The 24,695-nt window shown below is 40.2% G+C and overlaps 1 protein-coding gene across 2 annotated transcripts in view; it reads right to left on the reverse strand.

The window, feature by feature from the left end:
* The window catches only part of DZANK1 (double zinc ribbon and ankyrin repeat domains 1), a gene marked incomplete at both ends in the record, with an annotated part of 58,083 nt that extends 34,536 nt beyond the window's left edge, over positions 1 to 23,547 (reverse strand). For both annotated transcript variants that reach the window (XM_080814678.1, XM_080814679.1), the window contains 6 exons: positions 3,861 to 3,946; positions 9,842 to 9,966; positions 10,944 to 11,040; positions 12,482 to 12,596; positions 19,395 to 19,548; positions 23,439 to 23,547. In XM_080814678.1, coding sequence (XP_080670804.1) covers positions 3,861 to 3,946; positions 9,842 to 9,966; positions 10,944 to 11,040; positions 12,482 to 12,596; positions 19,395 to 19,548; positions 23,439 to 23,547 — 686 coding nt within the window. The remainder of the gene's footprint in view (positions 1 to 3,860; positions 3,947 to 9,841; positions 9,967 to 10,943; positions 11,041 to 12,481; positions 12,597 to 19,394; positions 19,549 to 23,438) is intronic.
* Positions 23,548 to 24,695: the final 1,148 nt, after the last annotated feature.

Genomic DNA, 24,695 nt, shown 5'->3' on the forward strand with positions numbered 1-24,695 from the left:
CAGGCTCTATGCTCAGCGGGGAGTCTTCTTCTCCCTCTTTCTCTGCCCTTTCCCCAGCTCAGGTTCTCCCTCCTCCCCCCCTCTATTTCAGATAGATAAATAAAATCTTTAAAAAAGAAACTCTCAGCAAGCTAGTAATAGAAAGTTTCCTCAATCTGAAAGGTCAACAAAAAAATATCTAGCCAATATCATATTTAATGTCAAAAAATGGAATGTTTTCTCCCTATGTTCAGAAATTAGGCAAGAATGTCCACTCTCATCACTTCTATTCTAAATTTACTGGAAGTTCTGGCCAAGACAACAAGTCAAGAAAAAAAAAAAGAAAAGGGATCTGCATATATGTTCCAGCTGCAGAGGGCAGACAGTTTTGGCTTGCACAGTTCCTTAGGGAGGGAAGAATATATGCATAGAGAATGTTGCCATCTAGGTGGCTTTAGGGTCCTGAGGAGTAGAGAAGGATGGCGCTGGGGAGGTCTGGAAGTCTCTAATTTGTGTAGAGTTCCCCGTAGGTAAATAACCAATCCCCCAACTTCTATCCCCCAGGATGTAACAGCTGAATTAATACGTAATTGATTGCACTATGACTAAGGCAGGTGCACCCCCACCCAATACCATTTCTTACCCTCTAACCCTACCTGGTCTTTAACATAGCATTGCTAATTCTAAGGATAATCTCTAGTTTATCGTGCTTTTTTAAACTTTTAAATAAATCAGTTTATGCTGGAAGGAAGGAAGGAAGGAATGACGGACCCACACAGAAAATGAAGAAATAAAACAATTGCCTTTATTTGCAGGTGAGGGGCGCCTGGCTGCCACAGTCAGAAGAGCATGTGACTCTCGATCTCAGGGTCGTGAGTTTGAGCCTCATGTTGGGTGTAGAGATTAAATAAATAAACTTAAAAAAAAATAAAAAAAATATTCACAGGTGTCCTGACCACCTATATAGATAATTCTATGGACTCTACCAAAAAAGCTAAAAGAATAAGTGAGTTGAGTAAGATTCTAGGATATAAGAACACTACACAAAAATCCATTTAATATCCCAGCAATGAAAAATCAGAAATTTATATTTTAAAAGCAATAACATTTATGACTGCATCAAAAAATTATGAAATACTTGGGAATCAATTTGACAAAGGATATGTAAAACCTGAGCACTGAAAACTACACAACATTGCTGAAAGAAATTAAGTGAGACCTAAATAAATGATGATACCCCATTTTCCTGGACTGTAAAGGCTCAAAATCGCAAAATTGTTAATAACATCAATCTGTCTTAAATTAATGTATCAACTAAATGCAATCCAAATCAAAACTCTAGCAGACATTTTGTAGATGTTGAGAACTTGATTTTAAAACTTGTTTGAAAATGCAAAGTATCGGGATGACTGGGTGGCTCAGTGGGTTAGGTGGCTGCCTTTGGCTCAGATCATGATTCCACGGTCCTCTGATTGAGTCCCACGAGTCCCAAGGCTCCTTGCTCAGCGGGGAGTCTGCTTCTCCCTCTTGCCCCTCCCCCTGCTTGTGCTTGTGCTCTCTCTCTCTCTCTCTCTCTGACAAATGGATAAATAAAATCTTAAAAAAAAAATGCAAAGTACCGAGAAGAGCCAGACTATTTTTATAAGAGAAGAACAAAGTTGGATAATTTATAACACTTAGTTTCAAGACTTATCATAAGGTTATGGTAATCAAGAAATGTGGTAGTAAATAAATATAGACAAACATCAGTGGATCAGAATACAGAGTCTCGAAACAGAGCCACAAAATCCCAAAAGTAATCAATAAGGAAAGGACAATCTTTTCAGCCAATGGTACTGGAATAACCTCATACCATAATTAAATATGGATCATAAGAGATGAAATTTCTAGAAAAAAACATGGAGGAAAATCTTGTGGTGGGATCTGTCTTGGGTTTAGGAAGGACTTTTTAAATATGTCAAAATAAATATTAAGTATAAAAAAATAAATATATTGCATTTCATCAAAAGTAAAAACTTCAGCTCTTCAAAAAAAAAAACTTTCTTAAGCAAATAACGAGCCAAATTTGGGAGAAAATATTTACTAAACATATATTAACAAAAGAGAACATGTACAACTCTATAATTAGGAGATATAGTACTCAATTTTTTAAAAAGGCAAAATGTTTGAAAAGGCAACTTCCCAAAGAAGGTATATGGATGAATAATGAATACTTTTAAAGATGCTCAAAATCATTAGTCATTAGGGAAATGCAAATGAAATGCACAAGCACCATCTCAAACATTATGGCCAAACATAAAAACTAAAGCATTGGTGAGGACATAAAGAAAGTGGGATTCTCGGGAACCTGGGTGGCTCAGTGGGTTAAAGCCTCTGCTTTCGGCTCAGGTCATGATCCCAGGGTCCTGGGATTGAGTCCCGCATCGGGCTCTCTGCTCAGCAGGGAGCCTGCTTCCTCCTCTCTCTCTGCCTGCCTCTCTGTCTACTTGTGATCTCTGTCTGTCAAATAAATAAATAAAATCTTTAAAAAAAAAAAAAAGAAAGTGGGATTCTCATATACTGCTGCTGGGAATGTAAAATGGTGCACCTCCTTTGGAAAACAGTTTGGCAGTTTCTTAAAAAAGTTAAATGTACACAAGTCATATGACCGAGGCATTTCACTCCAGGATGTACTTAAGGGAAATGAAACTATATGTGCACATCATGACTAGCATACAAATGTTCTTAGCTTTATCTGTAACAGCCCCAAACTGGAAACACCCCAGATGTCCATCAAAAGACAGACTGTGGTGTATCCTTACAATGGGATACTACTCAACAATAAAATGACATGAGCATTTGCTATGTGCAGCAATGTGGGTGAATCTCAAAATAACTAGGAAAATGGAAGAAGCCTGGCAAAAAACAGCATATACTGAATTATTCCATTTATGTATGGAATCAAATGCAAACTAAGCTACAGTGACCAGAAGTAGATCAATAGTTGCCTTGGGATAGGGAGGGATTTCAAAAGGGTACAGTGCAAGAAACTTTTGGAGGTGATGGACTTGTTCATTTTCTTGATTATGGTGATAGTTTCAAGGTTATATGCATGTCAGTTGCACTTTTCTTGCAAAATGAATTAAATTTCTTTTTGCTTGAGTAGAGTTGATACACAATGTTATGTAACACAGTAGTTAGATTTTTCTTTTCTTTTCTTTTTTTAGTGGTTAGATTTCTTTATATGCTATGCTCACCCCAACTATAGTTACTGTCTATCACCATACAATGTTATTACCACTCACTATATTCCCTATGCTTTTATTCCTGTAACTTATTCATTCCATAACTGGAAGTCTATTTCTCCCACTCCTCTTCCCCATTTTACCCATCTCTCCAACCCCTTCCCCTCCAGCAACCATTAGTTTGTTCTTTGTATTTATAAGTCTGGTTCTTCTGTTTGTTTATTCATTTGTCTTGTTTTTTAGATTCCACATATGAGTGAAATCATATGGTATTTGTCTTTCTCAGTATGACTTATTTCACTCAGCATAATATCCCCTAGGTCTATTTATGTTGTCACAAATGGCATGGTCGCATCCTTTTTTATGGCTGTGTAATATTCCACTGTGTAACTATACCGGATCTTCCCTATTCATTAGCCTACTGATGAACACCTAGGTTGCTTCCATTTCTTGGCCATTGTACATAATGATCTAATATACGTAAGGATCAATTGTACTTTTTAAATAAGTGCAGTTTTATTGTATACTTTTAAAATTTGTAAAAATTTAATGAAAGACAGTTGGATGAGCAAACACCATTCTTATACCTCATCCTTAAATTTTCTTGACCATGCCTCAGTAGAATTGAAGAAATAGTAAAGAAAATGTGATACTTACTTGAGAAAGTCTGTCTCTCTTTGAATTCTCATGATCTCTGTGCTTGTCAAACTCTTCTGGCCAGTTATGTGTGCAAAACTAGGGAACTACAATAAAGGATACATATAAAATCACGGTAAAAGCTCTGGTACAGTAAAATTGCATTAAAATTTTTTTTTAATGTGTTGTCTTATCACATCCAGCACTCATCTTTTAAGAACCATGATGGGAGAGTCAGAAGTTAACGATTACCCCAGGCCCCAACATTTAAAAAAAAAATTAAGGTGCTATCACAATTAGACATGTGTATTTCATTAGAAACAAGAGTTTACAAGAAGAGATCCGAATCTATCATCAGACAGACCAGAGTTTAGAATTTAAAAACCTAAGCTGCCCTCCATTTTGCTCAAAGATTACATCCCTGGGAAACAATTCAAAAATTCACCTAAAAGAACCTATGCAGAGAAAACATCTAACTCATTTTGATATATTTTTATTTGAGCATTTTTTGTACTATGGCACTATGTTTGACACAGGGAGGGGACAAAGATAGATATTACATGGTCCCTACCCTTTAGGAGCTGAACTGGTGTACACAAAAAATACTGAAACACTGTGGGTTCAGTGTCGTAATGCATTTGTATTGAATCCCATGGGACTCTAGAGGACGAAATAATCACATTCACTTGCTTCAGGGGAGAAAGGCTTCCCAGGGTGCTAACACCTGAGCTGGGCCTGGGAGAATAAAAAAAAAGGTTGTCAAATGGACACAGGACAATGGGAATAAGAAACAGAGGAAACCCATTTGCAAAGGCACAGTGATAGGGCAGCGCTTGGCCTATCCTGGGGCTCAGGGACGTGACATGATTTAGAAGTCTGAGTAGCTGGAGAAGGAACACAGAGGGGAGGAGCTATCATCTAGGAAGGGTCTGACACCTGCTAAAATGGTATTATGTAGTCATTAGCTCAACATTTCACAGTGATCTTATGAGGTGGGTAATATTATCCTCATTTAAAATTTTTTTGTGGGGCGCCTGGGTGGCTCAGTCATTAAGCGTCTGCCTTTGGCTCATGTCAAGATCCCAGGGTCCTGGGATTGAACCCCCTGTTGGACTCCCTGCTCAGCAGGAGGCCTGCTTCTCCCTCTCCCTCTTGCTGTGTCTCTCTCTGTCAAATAAATAAATAAAATCTTTAAAAAAAATAATTTTTTGTAATAGTTTCTTTTGATATAATTTTGAACTTAACAGAAAAGTTGCAAGGAGAATACAAATAACTCCTGAATACCCAGCTTGACCAGTTTTTCATGTTAACATTTTGCCCGGTGCACCTTCCTTCTCTTTCTCTCTCTCTCTCTCTCTGTGTATGTGTGTCCCTGAATCATTTGAGAATGAACAGCAGTTATTTTGCCCTTCTGTCCCTACATACTTCAGTGTGCACATCCTAAGAACTATGATGTTCTCTTACATGACAATGCAATGATCAAAACCAGAAAATTTAATGGCCACACAATACTATTACCTAATCCCCAGATCTTTTTTCAAATGTCATTGTTCGCACCAATGACGTCCTTCACACTATATATTTTTTTCTTGGTCTAGGATCCAGTCCAGTGTCACGCTGTGCATTTAGTTGTCAAGTCTCTTTTGTCTCCTTTAATCCGAAATTGTTCCTCAGTCTATCTGCATCTCTCATGATCTTGATATGTTTGAAGAGTAACGTGTCATTTAATTTGTAGAATCTCCTTCAATTTGGTTTTGTCCGATGTTTTGTCATGATTGGATTCATGTATGCATCTTGGCACAAATATGAGAGAAATGATATAGTGTCCATCTCAGTGCCTCACACCAAGAGGCACATATAATCCCCATTTTTATCTCCCTTGCCTTTGAAGACATGTCTAGCAAGAAGTTGCTGCAGCCAAGGTCAAAGACATTGCTGCCTATGTTCTCCTTTAGGATTTTCATGGATTCCTTTCTGAGAATTAGGTCTTTTTTTTTTTTAAGATTTTTATTTATTTATTTGACAGAGAGAGAGAGAGCACAAGCAGAGGGAGTGGCAAGCAGAGAAAGCAGCAGACTCTCCACTGAGCAGGGAGCCTGATGTGGGGACTTGATCCCATGACTCCGGGATCATGACCTGAGCCAAAGGCAAATGCTCAACTGACTAAGCGACTCAGGCGTCCCTCAGATTTAATCTGAGGTCTTTAATCCATTTTGAGTTTATCTTTGTATAAGGTGTAAGGAAATGGTCCAGTTTCATTCTTCTGCATGTGGCTGTTCAATTTTCCCAACACCATTTGTTGAAGAGACTTTTTTCCAGTGGACATTATTTCCTGCTTTGTCGAAGATTAGTTGACCATAGAGTTGAAGGTCTATTTCTGGGCTCTCTATTCTGTTCCATTGATCTATGTGTCTGTTTTAGTGCCAGTAGCATATTGTCTTGATGATGACAGCTTTGTAATAGACCTTGGAGTCCAGAATTATGATGCTACCAGCTTTGGTTTTCTTTTTCAACATTCCTTTGGCTATTTGGGGTCTTTTCTGATTCCAGACAAATTTTAGGATTATTTGTTCCATCTCTTTGAAAAATATTGATGGTATTTTGATAGGAATTGCATTGAATGTATAGATTGTTTTGGGTAGCCCAGACATTTTCACAATATTTGTTCTTGGACGGAGGGGAGTGGGGAGATGGGGTAACCAGGTGATGGGCATTAAGGAGGGCATGTGAGGTAATGAGGAATATAATATCCAACTTATGAATCACTAAACTCTGCCTCTGAAACTAAAAATAATAATAATCATCATCATCCCCATTTCTGAGATGAAGATGCTGAGGCTCAGAAAGTTTGAGTCATTTGCTTGAAGTCATGTTAACAATATGTGAACTATCTTATGTACTCAGGCCTCTCTGACCCCGAAAGGGTCCCTGTCCACCACAATACCTGTGGGCTGAGCTTAGGACTCCAGAATTTATGCTTCAGGTAATGGGGAGCAGTCAGAGGTTCTGAGTTGCTTTTGTGTCAGATCCATCATGGTACAAGACCAGATGTTGAAAAGTGGTGGTCTACTTGACCAAATCTGGACTGCCACTGAGTTTCATTTGGCCCATATATATTGGTCCACACAGCATTTCAAATTTAAGTGTTAACATTTAAAATTAGATCATAGCACATAAAGATGCAGGTTTCTGGATTTTCTTGCAAAATCACGAGATGTGGCAACACTAAGCCTGTAGGCCTTCTTGTCAATAGTTGACTGGAGCTGAGTAGAGATAACTAACCCATTCAGCTGACTCAGGTATTCCACGTTGCCAGAGAACCCCCAGCTCTTATGCCCTGAAACTAAAGCCCTGTGTCAGCTGTCATTTATGTTCAATCCAGGTTTTACATTTACTCTGCTGCATAGCCCCTAAAGGTTCCTAAGGTCAGACACTTAGTTCAGAGACATCTTGTCTCCCTGGTGGTATTGTTGAAATGTTGTAATACCCAGTATCGTTAATTCTGATGTTTGTTGACATATGCTTCAGATGGGATTCAGCTGGAATATTGATAAGAATCTCTTACCAAGAGGAATGAAAAACGTGGAAGATAAATGTTCCGCAGTTCTTTTCTGGCCCCCTTTGTCTTCCGACTTCTAGTCAAATTGCCCAAATGTGTCCCCATGTTCCTAATTTTGGGGGATTCTAAATCTTAGAATATTTACATATTGTCTCATTTTATCTTAAACAACTCTTAAATGAGTAGGTGGGCAAGGTAATCCAAACATTCATACACAAAGAAAATCACTCTTTCTGGATACATTACAGATTATTATGGTCATGTGAGAATGTTTTCCGAAAAGTTATGATTGCATTTTGTCATATACCATTCGTTCTTCAAAATGGTATTTTTCTGTCTCAAAACCAGTATTCTTATATACTACACTAGCTGCACTGGTAAGCACTGCTCACAGGAGTTGAGTGCTCATTAGTCCATTTGGTAACCAGGGAATCATTCTTCCAGGAGACTGAGATGGGCAATCTTCTATTGCAGGGACGCATGTCCTTTTGTTTATTGAAATTTCCAGGAAGGCCTTACTAGATCTGTGGTCCTCTGGTCTGGGCTTTGTGACTCGCCAGGAAGTATAGTCAGTGGGCTGACAGAAGAACCCAGGAGGTTCCACTGAGATACACTACGGCACTACAGACTGGAAATGAAGAAAAGGATTGGACTTTGGGAGAAGGATAACTGGTCTTCTAGGCCAGGGATACTCAGACTGAGGTGATCACCAAAATCTTTCAGGACTCCATCCCAGGCTTATGGGATCAGATTATCTAAAAGGATTGCAGGAAGGTGTAGCTGGGAGGGCATATATATTTAAAGTTCCCCCAGGTGATTCTGTGCAACCAGGGTTGGGAGTCACGCTTTTTTTATACTTGATGCTAAGTATGAGCAGCCTTGGGATCACAGGCAAAGAAGCAGCAGCTGTGGCTGGATAGACAGTGTGATTCCAGGTACACTCTACTTAGGACTCAGAATTAGAGGAAGAAAGCAACGGCTCCTGGGTTGCCCTTAGATGCCTAAGTCTAAACTAAATTTTATAAACACTGAAAAACCAGAGTGCTAGAATAGTTGTAGTAGGCAACTAGTATGAGAGAATCTTTGTGTTGTACAGTAATTAAATTATTGACAGGGCTTTTATTTAGGTTGTAAATCACCTCCATCTTGTCAAATCCAATGGGCAAGTCCCAGTCCTTGTCTAATTTGAATCCTTGGTGACATTTGACATAGATGTCCACTTCTCCTTGAAACTCTTTCTTTTGGCCTCTATGGCACCACTTTTTTCTCCCCCTTTGGCTTTCTTCCTACTCTCAGGCTCTTCGTCCTCTGCTCAACCTCTAAGTCAAGGATTTTGTCTTGTGCCATCTGCCCTTCATCTTCTGTACAATCTCAGCAAGTAATCTCATTCAGACCCAAGCTTTAAACACCATCATTTTATTGAATATTTCTAAATATGTATCTGTGGCCTTGACCTCTCCCCTGAGTTTGAACTTGCACATCCAATGGTCTACTTAAGACCTCCATCTGGATGTCTAATGAGTCCTTTCATACCTGCTCCTCCCTGATCTTCCCCATCTCAGTTAATACCACCACCATCTCTAGATGCCCAGGCCAGAAACCAGAGTCAACTTTGACTTCTCCCTGTCCCTTATCCCATCCCCATCCATCTAATCCTTCAGCCAAACCTGGTGGGTCTTCCTCCAAAACATGTCTGGATTCCCATGCCTCCTACCACCACCGCTTCTACAACCTTGGTCCAAGCTACCATCATCTCACCCCTGGAGTAAAAACCTTCTAAATGTTACTCCCCTCTTACTCCTCTACAGCTTAATCTCCATATTTTTAATGCAAATGATTAAAAAAATTTAAAAAAAAATTTTTAAATGCAAATGATATCTTGGCTTACCTTCCAAATAGATTTTCTTTACAATGAGAAGAAAATTCAAACTCCTTGCTATAGGCCTCAAGATCCTAGCACCTGTGATTCTCAACCATGTCTGTCCTTTAGAATCACTTGTGGGTGAATTTTATTCATTTTTTAAAAGATTTATTTATTTATTTATTTGAGAGAGAGAGAGAGAGAGAGAAAGATTGTGCACGCACTTGGGACAGGGGCAGAGGGAGGAGAAGCAGGCTTCCTGCTGAGCAGGGAGCCTGATGTGGGACTCAACCCCAGGACCCTAGGATCATGACCTGAGCCAAAGGCAGATGCTTAAGCAGCTAAGCCACTCAGGCATTCCCATATTTTAAAATTTTGGTTGATAACTTCCATGTTTATTATCTTCATGCCCCCACCCTGCATAAAATGTAAGCTCCGGAGTACAGGGACTTTCTTGTCCAACACAATATTCCCAACACTGAAACAGTGTTTCAGTAGGGGACATTGCCTTAAAAGGATTTCATGGGAAGATTAAAAAGATAGGAGGTATTTAGTACCATGAAGATTTTCTTTAGAAGTTACCTGAGACAGGCGGGTGGGTGGTCTAGAACCTGATTCTTCATGGTGAGGTGGGATTTCCAGTGGACTCTCTGAGAAACGAAGATCCTTCCATGTTTTAGAGTCAGTTCTTTCACCTACTTCAAGATCTACAATTATTTTTTAAAAAATTCTGTGAATATCTGTAATTATATATGTAATCATGCAAATACGTCTTCATATGTGGAAACCTTTTGAGGGACTACCGTCATCACATCTAGATGGAGCAATTATATAAAGAAGCCCCCACTCCGTGAACTAGCACCGGGAAAGAAAAAAATTAGCCCAGACTGAGAAAAGAAAAATCTGCCCTGCTACATTCTACAATACTCCACATTAGGCTGAGAAAATAGATAAATCCAATGGCAGGGTGAGCAGGAAACCCTCTTTCTCCCAAGGACGCACTGGAGCTGTAAAATGTCATAACAGCCCCCTTCCCCCTTCTTTGAGTGGTTGTTGTTTCTTACTTGCTAAGAAACCTTGTTCTCTAAAACCAGAGATTATCAGAAATCTTGCTGGTTAAAATCTTATCAGAAAGAATGAACCATCCAACTCTTGCCTGGAGGACGTAAGTCACTCTGATACAGAGCAGCAGGCTCAATTTCCAACCTTGGTGCAGAGTACCAGAGAATTGTCTCTGAACACAACATTCCACATTTATTTTTGTAGTTTCCAAGGTGAACAAAGCCCTGGTTCCCTTTGCAATCCATATCTGATGGTGCCAGTTCACGTGCAGTCCTGCTTTGCTTTGAGCCTGTCAAAACTTGGCTCTCACTTCAATTTCATCCAGACTCCACCTGTCCCCCAAGCCCTATAACCTTGTCTTTTCCTTTGTTTGGTGTGATGCCCCATACTTCTTCTGCCGTGTGGTCTCCCTCATTGCAACAAGTCAACAAATCTCACTTTGTTGGACTCTGTGATGATCCCTCTTGGTCTTGATAATCCTTAGCAAGGATAGCACTAAGATTATCTTACTTTTCTATTCCAGTATTTCTTATTCCAACCCTTCTGCAGTCAAGAACATGAGCAATGAACCCGTTTGGTGGTTTAAAATATTAAACCTTATCTTCATCCTTCCATGTCATACCTGCAGACTTTCTAAAGTTAAGATTCCAATCCTGTTTATTTTCAGCATTCTTGTATTTCTTCCATAGTTTTGATCCAACAAATCCATTTTTCAATTCCTAGGAATGACAATCCTATGTCAATCACTTGATTACATGTTGGATTTCATATACGTATGTTGCATGTCAATCACTTGATTACACCCATTTGAAATGTGAAAATGAAAAGTTGCCAGGTAGAGACAATGTCATAGCATGCCCTTCTTACTCGAAAGGGTTTACAGTAGTTTTTACAAAATGACCTTTGTTTCACCTTACTCTGGAAACCCATGGCTATGTATCTGGGCCAGTTGGCTGGCAGCATGTCTGGCTATTAGGCTCCACCATTTAAGCAGCCAAGGCCAGCAGCAGGACATGAAGGCAGGATGTTACAATCATTGAAATCTGAGGAATAACAAAGGGACCACCAGATCCAGGAGGCAAATAAAGGGTGGGGGTCAGACCAAAATAGGACTTAACTATACTACCTGCCCATGCACAGTACTTATAATCTTCTCCATGGACTTTCTTCCCCCTGGACTCAGTCCCTTATGCCTGAATTCAAGCCTGAGCATCTACTGAGGCAAATAAGCTCTGCTTCTACTGGATACCCCTGACCATGGTAGATCCCTGCCCCAATCATACTTGAGCCCCACATTAGGCCTGCACCCACTGCTCTGGTCCCATAGCCACCTCTCTGGGCTCTGGTCCATCCCGGGGCTGAAGGGATCCCCTCCCAAACTTCTGGTCATCCCCATCAAGACCTCCATGACTGAGACTTTTTGGTTGATTGCCTTATCAGGAGCTAGCCCATCCTCTGGCCCTTGGATCTATCTCACTGGTGCCCAAAGCCCAGGGACTGAAGTTTGAAACACCCTTGTAGGTAAGTCTGGTTCATCCTCCGGAGAAGCAAGGCTTTGAGCTTTTCAGGATTGAAGATTTCAGCATAATCAACAGCTACGGTCACAGAGGGTTTCTACTAGTCTGATGTATCTGTTCAACAAATATACACTCACTGCCCTCTCCAGCCCTCCTCTGTGCAAGGCAATGAGTATGGCAGACATGTTCTCTGCCACCTTGGAACTTACTCTGCATGGGGAAGGTAAACGATGAGCAAAGTAATCACATATTCAAAGCACTATAAAAGAGAAGGTCCAGACGCTAGGGGAGCAGTGACAGAACACAGCATAAATGTAGTTTGGCTGGAGGAATATACAGGGGAGTCACACAATGAGAAAGGATGACTGAAGACAGAAACTGATCACTTTCTTCAATAGGTAAGCGGGGGTCACTGAAGACAATGGAGCATGGGCCATAATGCTGGGGAGGAATTTAATGTGCAGGACAGAACACGGGCAGGATGGACTGACTAACAGGAGGGAAATCACTTCATAGTGGTGGCTACTGACCACAATTATAAGAACCTATGAGCACAGGCAACGAAATGAAAGAGAAGATGGAATCACTGAGAAAGAAGGAACCAAGAATGTGGTGACCATCTGAAAGTGTTACATCTACTTGCTTGTTTGGAAGAATCTTTGAGGACATTTCCAACATGGTTTTCTGAAGAGACTGTATTCGCTGGTTCGCAGCCCACCTGAAACACCTTTGTTACAATGCCACTCTGTCTGCAGTCCCTGAAAATAGAAAAAGTGTTACATGAAGTTTCTAAGAAAAGACAGCTCTCTTGAATAACCACACTTCCAGCCACACCACTTGATAAAGAAACAGGCCACTGGGCGCCTGGGTGGCTCAATGGGTTAAAACCTCTGCCTTGGGCTCAGGTCATGATCTCAGGGTCCTGGGATCAAGCCCCGGCATCAGGCTCTCTGCTCAGCAGGGAGCCTACTTCCTCCGCCCCTCTCTCCGCCTGCCTCTCTGCCTATTTGTGATCTCTGTCTGTCAAATAAATAAATAAAATCTTAAAAAAAAACCAACAACAACAACAACCAGGCCACTGCTGTCTTCAACCCCCACCTCCCCACCCCACCTCACCCCCGCCAGGCTCCTTGGTTGGTTTCCATAAATTACCATTTGGGCCCCTTGTTTGTTTGTTTTTGTCTTCCCAAGCTTCAAATTCCTGCTCTTACGTTTTAAATTAACCAATAAAGAGTGAGACCAAGAGACCCTAGGCCCCCACCCTCAACCCCAATAGAAGCAGCAGCCCAGGCCCATACACTCTCTCTACTGGTGACCTTGCTGTGTGGTCCCAGGTATGCTACATAATTTCCAGGACTTGTAAGTATTAAACCTTGTCTCTGAGAGTTTCCTGATGGTCCCTGCTGAAGATGTCTTACAATAATGATAACCACAAGGGCCAGTCCAGCTACAACACTGGTTACTGATGGGCCAAGGCCAGCCCACGACAGTCTTCATGTGGACATGTTCTCATTTCTCTTGAATAGATATACAGGAGTGGAATTGCTGGGTCAAGTGTATCTCTAACTTTTTAGAAACTGCTAAACTGTGGTTGTTCCATTTTACATTCCCACCAGTATTATTTGAAGGTTCCAGTTTCTCCACATACTCAACGACATTTGATATTGTCAGCCTTTTTTGGTTGACATGTTTTGGTTGATTATGTTCTCTGTAGGCATTTGCTTCTGCTGTGTCCCTAGAATATTGGGACATAGGCTTGGCTGTTGTAAGACAGAATCAAAATAATAGTGGCTTAAACTAGAGAGAATCAACAGGGTGTAATCAGCTCAGAGCTGGTACAGAGGTGCCATGGTGATGGGTGCATGGTGTCAAGTTTCTTTCTTTCTTTCTTTCTTTTTTTTTTTTTTTTAAGATTTTAGTTATTTATTTGACAGAGAGAGAGAGATCACAAGTAGGCAGAGAGGCAGGTGGGGGGCAGGGAGAAAGCAGGCTCCCCGCTGAGCGGAGAGCCCGATGCGGGACTCAATCCCAGGACCCCAAGATCATGACCTGAGCCGAAGGCAGAGGCTTAACCCACTGAGCCACCCAGGCACCCCTCAAGTTTCTTTCTTACTGCTCCATGTCTAGGACCTTGAACTTGTCTTCATGAGCCAACATGGCTGACCACATCCACATTCCAGCTAGCAGGAAGCAGGGCCCATCTCTTCCCTTTAAGGGCACAATCTAGAAGTTGTACACACCACTTTCACATACGTCTCACTGGCCACACCTGGCTCTGGCCAGTTGCAAGGAGGATTGGGAAATATCTCTCTTCCAGGCAAACATGTGTCCAGCTAAAAATCATGGGTTCTGTTATTCTAGAAGAAGGGAAACACAGATACTAGGGGACAGCCAACAGCCTCCAATGATCATCATGACCATGAATCAAACAACATTTTTAACTCTCATGCCCACTAATTTGTGTCGAAAGCTCACAGCTGGAACACAGGTGATTCTGTGTGAATTCTAATCTGCCCAGGCACTTAACTCTTTTTCCATTTCCATTCTCTTCTTTCTTTTGTGTTCTCTGTCTGCTCTTGCTCTTGCTGATTTTCATATTGGTCTCTGATACATTTCATGTTTCATTAGCCTTTCTTTTGCAATTTCTCAGATCTCTTACTTGCCAGTTTTTTAATGTTTCTTAAAAATTTTGAAGCTTTAAGTAAAAAAGTGTCCCAAAATGCTTTAGATTCTTTGATCAAGTAAATATTTATAAATGCACAAACATCAATTACAAAACAGAGAAATATTTAACATTAAGCAATAAAGAAGTTTCAAGCTACATTTTTAGGAGAAAAAAATGATCAGAAATACACAATTCATCTCAATGGCACTATCAGTGTGTAACAATATTTAAACTGCATGTTCACTGGTTGGAGTGATTTATGGGTGGCTAAGCTTTAGGGAAGTACACGTTTTTTGCTTTCCTTTGTTTTGTTCAGTTTTACAGCTACAGAAATCTGGCTGCAGATACAGAGGATCTTTTAGATGAGATGCTTGTTTTACTCATTCACCCCAACATCCATCTCACCTAAATGTTCATCTTTGGTCCCAGGTCTGCCATCCAAGATACAGCTGTCTTCCTTGCTAGCACACTTCCTGGACACCACAAATATCTCCATCCAGGGATCCTTCAAATCCTGAATAATTGTGGGGCTCCCTGAAATGTGCGCTTCTAGTCCCACCATCACACTGAGCAGAAGCCTGACTCCCATCCGCTTGCTCTACGCCTGGAAGGTACAGGTTGTCTCCCCTACCATAGCTGGTCCCTTCCATGGGGACACAGCAATGGCTCTCACCCATGGACTTGTTCCATCCATAAGGAGCCCAGAAACTAGCTTCAACTGCCTGCTAAGTAGGATTTCCTGATTGTGATATCAAAAAAGGTTTAAGTTTGGGGTTGGAGCTAGAAATCATACTCTGCCCAAATCTCATTTAAATACACAGAAATTTTGCTAGGATTGATATCAGAGGCCTTAAATATGTATCTTTAGGAATAGCAATATAAGGTGCGTTCGACTTAAAAAAAAATATGTGTAACTCTATCCCCATAAGATTACTATCCTCTCAATAAAATAGCAGAATTACTTGGATGATGGTAAGAGTTAAGAAACTGGATCTGTAAGAATTCTGCAGCTTGTCCAGGCTTCTCAATCTACTGAGAATTACTAGAATTTTAGGCTAGATAATACTTTGCTCTGGAAGCTGTCCAGGGCATAAGATGTTTAGCTACATCCTTGACCTCCACCCAGCAGATGCTACTAGCACACTCCCACTTCCAGATGTGACAATCAAAAATGTTTCCAGGCATGACCAATGTCCCCTTTGGGGCAAAATTATGCCCAACTGAGAACCTCTGGTTTAGGAACATGAAGGGGTTGAGTAGAACTTACTTACTCAGGCAGGCATTGGTTTTTCAAATCTGAGGCATGCCCTTTGAGTTGAGTCACACAACAGCAACCTGTTAGCCCCTTTGTTAGGAATGTGAATAACAACAAACAACAATAATAACAGCTATTACATGTGCAATGCCAAGTGTATCTGAAGTGTATTACCTCTGATTTTCACAATGGCTGCCAACTAAGTTTTATTAACCTCATTTAACGAATGAGACATCTGAGAATCAACACTTATTCCAGTTAGTAAGTTCCTCTTATTCAAAGAGGAGCAAGAGAACTGGGATTAAAGTCCAGATCTGAAGGTCAGCAAACTCCACCCTCTGCTCTACACTCCAAACTACCCACTCGAAGCAGTGCTCTTCTTGCCTTTGTTGCTGCTTATGGAGATGGCATCTGGATCTTTCCTCCATATGTTATATATGGCTGCAGATGGATGCCCGTGAGATGCCCTGCTAACCTGCCAATCAGTTTACTTTATTAACCATTGTTGTAAAACTGGAAAGTTCCCCATGAAAGAAAATGATTGTTCTCAGGGGACTCTGACTCTCCCAAATATCTACCTTCGGTTTGAGACAGCTTTTACCTCAGCCCAGCTCAATTTATCTTGACCACTATATAAGGTAATTGACAAAGAAGGGAGAACCATACAAGTTCATTGTCAAAACACTATAAAATGATGATATCAAAGAGAGGAAGTTCCTGAACAGAAAGATGGCTTCTTTTTTTTTTTTTTAAAGATTTTATTTATTTGACAGAGAGAGACACAGTAAGAGAGGGTACACAATCAGGGGGACTAGGAGAGGGAAAGCAGGCTTCCCACCGGGCAGGGAGTCTGACGTGGGGCTTGATCCCAGGATCCTGGGATCATGACCCAAGCGGAAGGCAGATGCCCAATGACTGAGCCACCCAGGTGCTCCAGAAAGGCGGCTTTTATTTTATTTTTTTTATAAACATATAATGTATTTTTATCCCCAGGGGTACAGGAGAAAGGCGGCTTTTAAAGAAACAAGACAGATGTCAGAAAGTTTACAGACCCTGGACTGGACCATCAATATGGACCATCAAAACCCAACATCCAGGATGCCTGGTCGTCTCATTTGGTTAAGCGTCTGATTCTTAATCTCAGTTCAAGTCTTGACTTGCCCCTCAACCTGACCCCTTTGAAACAAAGACATCCACAATGTCCCTGGCCATCTGGCTCAGGGAAGGAGAAGACTGCTTGTTCCATGCAATGGGCACTCTTTGCCCACCACTCACTCCCTCCTGGACGCCTCTGGTAGTGCCCTTCTTCAGTTCTCTCCTGACACATTTTGAAAATTCTTTAAAAAAAATTTTATTTAACAAAGGGGGAGAGAGTGGGAGAGCACAAGCAGGGGGAGTGGCAGGCAGAGGGAGAGGGAGAGGGAGAAGCAGGCTCCCTGCCCAGCAAGGAGACCAACAGAGCTAGATCCCAGGACTATGGGATCATGACCTGAGCCTAAGGCAGATGCTTAACGGACTGAGCCACCCAGGCGCCCATCCCAACACATTCTTAAACAATGTCCAAATACTATAGTGCACTCATATAAACTAACTTGTTTTCACTTGAATCATAAATATTTCCCCAAATCATTCAATATTTCATGACCATAATTTTTCCTCTTAACATACTAGTGGCCTTTAATTGTTAACACTTTCATTTCAAAGCCTTTTCTCCTCATTAAGAAATTAATTACTGTAAGTACCTAGAAAAGGGCTTGAATGAAGCAGTATAATTTCCATAAAGAAAACTTACTGCATTTAAATTCACTTAAATTTAAATTTAAATTCATTTAAATGCATACAAGCACAAATCTTTCTGTCTTGAAGACAGAAAAATTTTTTTACATAAATACTTTCCCTGAGCTGAGCATACCTGAACTATTAAAAGTGCTTTCAGAACAGACACTAAGTGGGTACAGAGCAAGATGGTGAGAGGCATAAAGAGTGACCTTATTTTAGATGTTTTTGAAAGCTTTGTTAACTCCTACGAATTACATAGTTAGTAATTACTACTTCATTTTATCACTACCTGTAAATTATAAAAAGGCCTGCCTTACAGCATCAGGCACCAAAGTATTTTGTTAACTTTTCATAACTGAGATGATTGTTTCGACAGAAGTGGTTTGACAAGTGAAAGCCGATTTTTTGTAGTCTTTAATAAAGAATGATAATGTGTATTAGCATTTTTGTTTGTTTTATTTTTATTTTTATTTTTTAAAACTTTCAGATGCCAAAGCTGTCATCTGCATCTTAATCTCACAAAACAAACTGAGGGTTGCCAGTGGTAGGGGGTAGGGAGAGGGTGGTAGGGTTATGGACATTGGGGAAGGTATGTGCTATGGTGAGTGCTGTTAAGTTTGTAAACCTGGCGATTCACAGACTTGTACCCCTGGGGCTAATAATACATTATATGTTAATTAAAAAAAAAAAAAAAGAATTTCTAATTCTCCTCAAAAGCTATGCAGTACCTCAGCCACCAGGGGGAGCCTGGAGAGACACTGTGCCGCTGCCCACCTTTTTTTTTTTCCCCTAAGTGCCTGCTCAAAGTCAGGTTTTGGTTTGGGGCTTAAAAGTGTTCAAAAAAGGGACGCCTGGGTGGCTCAGTTGGTTGAACAGCTGCCTTCGGCTCAGGTCATGATCCCAGCGTCCAGGGATCGAGTCCCACATCGGGCTCCTTGCTCAGCGGGGAGCCTGCTTCTCCCTCAGCCTCTGCCTGCCACTCCGTCTGCCTGTGCTCCGCGCTCTCTCTCTCTCTCTCTCTGACAAATAAATAAAATCTTAAAAAAAAAAAAAAAAATTAAAAAAAAAAAGTGTTCAAAAAATGTGGCTAAACCTGTCTTGCTGTGCGGAATAATTCCTCTATCTCGGACACACAGAAGTGCAAAGCACTTGAGTCTTTTTCTCCACAACACACGGTTTCCAAATTGAGTGGTGTCTCTATATTTGAAAACTCTAAAAAAAAAAAATTTTTTTTAATTAAAAAAAAACACCTCTCTGCTGGCTAACTGAAAATAACTTAAAAAAGAATAATAATTTTTTAAAAAAGAGTCTCTGAGGCTATGTCTCTCTCTGTCAAATAAATAAATAAAATCTTCAAAAAAATATTTAAAAAGAAAGGACAAAGAAACAAATAAAGGAGCTGATGTCCAACAAATTAAAATGACAGTAGCCATGAAGGCCAATTAAGTGAATACAAAATATAACAGAGAATGATGGTAGTGATTGAAGCCATGTCCCATGGAATAAAAGGACCATCTACTAAAAACAGTATATTCTTCACAGCCAGATGAATCACTTCAAAGGTCCCAAGCCCTGAAAAGGCTCTTCCTTCCCGAAATCCCAATGTGGAATTCAAAAGAAAAACAGTATATACATAGGACCTCATCAAGCTGTACTCTCGTGATTTGTGCACTTTACCATATAACTTCGTAAAAGACAAACAAAACCCCAAAGTTATAGATATATGTTGAAATTAAAATAACTTTGCCTTGAGTGCCCTTCTAATACTGCACTTGTTCTCACAGGAAGAAATAAATAAAATCAAAACGTAATGTCATTGTATTACCAATTATTTTCATCACCATGCGCTTAACTTACTTAGAGACTGCAACAGCTTTAACTTGTATTTTTCCATCAGGCAGAGTAATAGGCTTCGTGTACTTATATGTATTATTTTCACCATAACCAATTCTCTTTAGAAATTCAGGTTTGCTGCCATCCAGGGTATAATATATGTTGACATCGGGGGTGTCTGAAAAACCCAAAACAGGTAACTGTAATTAACACTAAAGTAGCACAGTCTCTGAATAATGTTTGTGGGTCAGTTAGTTAATGAGCTTTTTAAAATATATCATAGGAATGAATAGCAGTAAGTAGCAATAAGTGAGTTCTTTCTCCGTGCCAGGCACTGTGTCTTCTATGAATTAGCTCCCCACATGTGTACAACCCTATGTGACAGGTCCCATTTTATACCCACAGTGTAGATGAGGAAACTGAGTCCCAGAGAGGTTAAGGAGGTTGCTTGGTTAACAGTAGAGTTGTGGTTTCACTTTGGCTATGGATACAGAGCCCATGCTCTTGAACCACTATGCTATGGTGCCACTCCAATAAGGCACTGATGCAAAAAGAGCAGGGCTCAGTTTTAAGACTACGATACCCATTTAGAAAGCAGGAGCTAGGGGCACCTGGGTGGCTCAGTGGGGTAAGCCTCTGCCTTCAGCTCAGGTCATGATCCCAGGGTCCTGGGATCGAGCCCCACATCGGGCTCTCTGCTCAGCGGGGAGGCTGCCTCCCCCTCCTCCTCTGCCTGCCTCTCTGCCTACTTGTGATGTCTCTCTGTCAAATAAATTTAAAAAAATTTTTTTTAAAAAAAGCTATTAAAAAAAAGAAAGCAGAAGCTAATTTTTTATTTTTTGAGCACTGCTTCAGAAATGCTGTTATTGGGGCCCTTGGGTGTCTCAATCGGTTAAGCCTCCAACTCTTGACCTTGGCTTAGGTCTTGATCTCAGGGTTGTGAGTTCAGCCTACTTAAAAAAAATGTATTTTAGGGGTGCCTGGGTGGCTCAGTGGGTTAAGCCTCTGCCTTCGGCTCAGGTCATGATCTCGGGGTCCTGGGATTGAGCCCCGCATCGGGCTCTCTGCTCAGCAGGAAGCCTGCTTCCCCCTCTGTCCGCCTGCCTCTCTGCCTACTTGTGATTTCTCTCTGTCAAATAAATAAATAAAATCTTAAAAAATGTTTTTTAAAAAGAAATGTTTTTATATATTTTTTTTGGACCTGGTAAATAATTCCCATACTTCTTGGAAAAATTTAAAAGGTAATAAACTCATACAATTCAAGGTTCAAGAGGTCAGAAAAGTTTGCTAAGAGAGGAGATCTTAAAAGTTCTCATCAAAAGAAAAAAACCTAACTATTGGTGATAGACAGCAACTACATTAATTGTGGGAATGATTTTGCAATACATATAAATAACAAATCATTACATTGTTCATATGAAACTAACATAAAGTTATATGTTAATTATATCTCAATTTTTTTTAAAAGTCGAAAAAGAATATGTAATTAAAACCCTCTCCCACCCCTGACATCAATCAGATGGCCAAAGGCAATCAGTGGTGTCTTGATTATCCTTCCAAAAATATTTTATATCCATCCACACATGTTATATTCTTATTGTTCCCTCTCTTTTAATACAAATGGTGACATAACATATCCTGTTCCACACACATCTTTTTTCATTGAACGGTATTACCATGGCTACTGTACTATATTGCTATACAGGGTATCCTCACTCTTTGTTTTGTCTGTATTGGGTTCTGTCCTTAGACAAACGAACCAATATTTAACCAATCCCCTACAGATGAATATTTAGGCTCTTTTTCTTTGTCTTTCTTCTTTTTTTCTTTTGCCATCAGAAGCACTACAACGAATATCTTTGCATAAAGCTCTTTTAATACCTGCAAAATATGTAGAACTAGTATTGCTCAGTCAAAAGATATATGCATTTGTAATCTTAGCTTATAGGGTCAAACTTCCCTTCACGGACACTGAAACAATTTACACTATTACCAGCAACTCATGAAAGTGCCTGTCCACCCATACTCACCCATATAGTGTTTTATTAATTCTTCTCTTATTTTTGCCATCTCCTAGGTATAAAAACAAAAAACAACGACCAAAAAAACCTGATAGTTTTAACTCACATTTCTTACATTTTTGAGTAAGATTCATTCATTCAGTCAACAAATATTAATTAAGTACCTATTCTGTGCCAGACACTGTTCTAGGCACTGGGGAATACGCGAGTGACCAAAGACCCAGCTCTCAGGGAGCCTCTAATTTAGGAAGGATATACAAACAGGAAACAAAACAGATATATGTGTGATATCAAGTGGTGACTAAATACCATGGAGTAAATAAAGCAGGGGATAAGGTCTGCTCAGCAAGTAGGTAAAGGGATGGCCAGGCATATATTTCCCTATGTTTAAAAAACATTTGTATTTCCTTTTCTATAAAATGTCCTTTCACATCTTTTGCCTATTTTTCTATTGGGTTACTATTCTTCTTGTTATTGAATTGTAGAATCTATTTATTTATCTGTTTATTTATTTCAAAGGTTTTATTTATTTATTTGAGAGAGAATGGGTGCACACACGAGTAGGGGGAGGGGCAGAGGGAGAGGAGCAGCAGACTTCTCACTGAGTACGGGCCCTACACTGGGCTCTATCCCAGGAAACCAGAGATCATGACCTAAGCCAAGTTAGACACTCAACCTACTGAGCCACCCAGGTACCCGGAAACTCTTTATTTAGTAAACATTTTAAATAATAGGGATTTAGATACTCTATCATTCGTATCATCATTTGTCAGTAATAACCCACCTTCTCCCAAGAGTTATGGACACACTTATTAAAATTTGTATCCTGATTTGAGAATTTTTTTAAGATTTTATTTATTTATTTGATAGAGAGATCACAAGTAGGCAGGCAGAGAGAGAGAGGGAAATAGGCCCCCCGCTGAGCAGAGAGCCTGATGCAGGGGCTCTCAAACCAGGGGTGCCTGGGTAGCTCAGCCAGCTGGGTGTCTGCTTTCGCTCAAGCCCGTCATGATCCCTGGGTCCTGGGATTGAGCCGCACATCAGGCTCTTTGTTCAGCACGGAGCCTGCTTTCCCCTTCCCCTCTGCCTGCAGCAACCCTTGCTTGTGCTTTCTCTCTCTCTGTCAAATAAATAAATAAAATCTTAAAAAAAAATTCTCAAATCTGGGGCACGTGGGTGGCTCAGTGGGTTAAGCCTCTGCCTTCAGCTCAGGTCATGACCCCAGGGTCCTGGGATTGAGCCCCACATTGGACTCTCTGCTCATCCGGGAGCCTGCTTCCCTTCCTCTCTCTCTGCCTGCCTCTCTGCCTACTTGTGATCTCTGTCTGTCAAATAAATAAATAAAATCTTTAAAAAAAACTTTCTCTTCTCCTTATGTTAATTATATACATATGTGTGTATATATGTAGAAATATGTGTGTATATGTGTGTGTGTACATATATGTATATACATATGTATATGTATATATAAATTCCTGTTATTATCAGGAAATATATTCACTGCTTTCTTTCTGTAATAATAGTTAAGATTTATTTTGGCATGTGTACCTCACATAACATGTCAACTCATTTAATCCTCACAGTGGCTCCAAATGGCAGACATTATTCTCACTAACAATGAGAAAACTGAGACTCAGAAAGGCTAAGTAATGTATCATTAGAAGTTGTACAAAGCAGGATTTAATCCCCAGCACGTCTGACTGGAAAGCCTGTGTTAGTAGGTCAAATTACTATCCCAGCAAAATAATGAGAATCCTGGGAAAGTCCCGGCACGAACCGGGACATCTTACCTTGGCTAATGTGAATCAAGGCATTGCTGCAATTATCTACTGATACAAATGAAAAGTTGGTCAAATCCAACTGCTTTCATCTAAAAATATACCACTCTATAAACCACCAAGTACCACACTGTTTCAAATTTTGGAACTTTTACAAAATTCTCAAGGCCCTAATTGTAGAAAGCATGCAAAGTGAAAAATTAACAACCCAAGGAACTTAAAGAGTATGGCAGTTATTTTACATGCTTTCAAGTACATTTGATTCTTACCAGATTTCATTTCCAAAAGTGTATTGTTATCAATTTCATGGTTGGCTCTTCCGGGGGGAGGCACTCGCAATGGTATGATCTGAGGGACACACACTGAGCCTGCAGTCATCTTCCCTTCTTACGTTAAAAAAGTAAAGGAAAATAAATTCCAATAGGCACCTTTTTGAACACAAAAGTTAAAGAGAAATACATTGTTTAAATACAGCAAAACTAGTAAAAAACTAAAGAGAATTTCATCAAAAACATTATTTAATTTTTAATTCAAATAATTATTGTTTCAGCTGCATTTCTGCTGTTGAGGGCTTATGTGGGATTTTGATTATCTAAATACTTACCTCACTTCTGAGAATACAGAATGAAAGAATGGGATGGGGAAATAAAATTATGCTAAATGAACAAATTAGATGAATACAACAGTCCCCTCCCCCTTGTCCACAAGGGAAATGTTCAAGACCCCCAATGAAGGCTTGAAATGACAGATATTACCAAACCCTACATATACTGTTTTTTCCTATACATATATACCTATGATAAAGTTTAATTTATAAATTAGGCACAGTAAGAGATTAACAATAATAAAATAGAAAAATTTAAAAAGCACACTGTAATTAAAGTTTTGTGAATGCGGTCTCTCTCAAAATATTGTACTGTACTCACCCTTCTTGTGATGATGTGAGATGGTAAAACGCTTCCGTGATGAGATGAAGTGAGGCGAATGACCTAGACACTGTGATGTAACATTAGGCTACCACTGACCTTCTGCCATCAGAAAGAGGATCATCTGCTTCTAGGCCCCAGTTGACTGCAGGTAAGAGTAACCATGGAAAGCAAAACTGCAGATAAGGGGAGACTACTATCTATCAGAACAGAGACCATCACTACCGATCTGATCTGAGCTTTCCCTAAATCATTATCACCCTTTCTTGTCTTTTGTTAACACGCCACCTCTCTTGACTTCAGGGTAAGTCATCACCCAGGAGGAACAGAAGTAACTCTGTATGTGGCATGAAATGTTCATTTAGAGCCAACTCCCTTGGGAAAGCTCTAGGTCCAAGGCCCTGCTGTTGTTGCCAAGTGGTTCTTGCATTTGAAAGCTGCAAAGAAATTTTAGAAGGATGGCAGAGTACCATGCTTCTGCTAAAAGAAAGTTGGCACAGATATAAACAGTGAGCAACAAACAAAAAGACTCCCACTCCATCTCTTGTATTTATAAATAATCAAGTACAAGTAGGGAGGCCTTACTGATCTTTTTCAGTG

The sequence above is a fragment of the Martes martes genome (genome assembly GCF_963455335.1).
Source record: "Martes martes genome assembly, chromosome: 9".
In the NCBI taxonomy this organism is placed as follows: Eukaryota; Metazoa; Chordata; class Mammalia; order Carnivora; family Mustelidae; genus Martes; species Martes martes.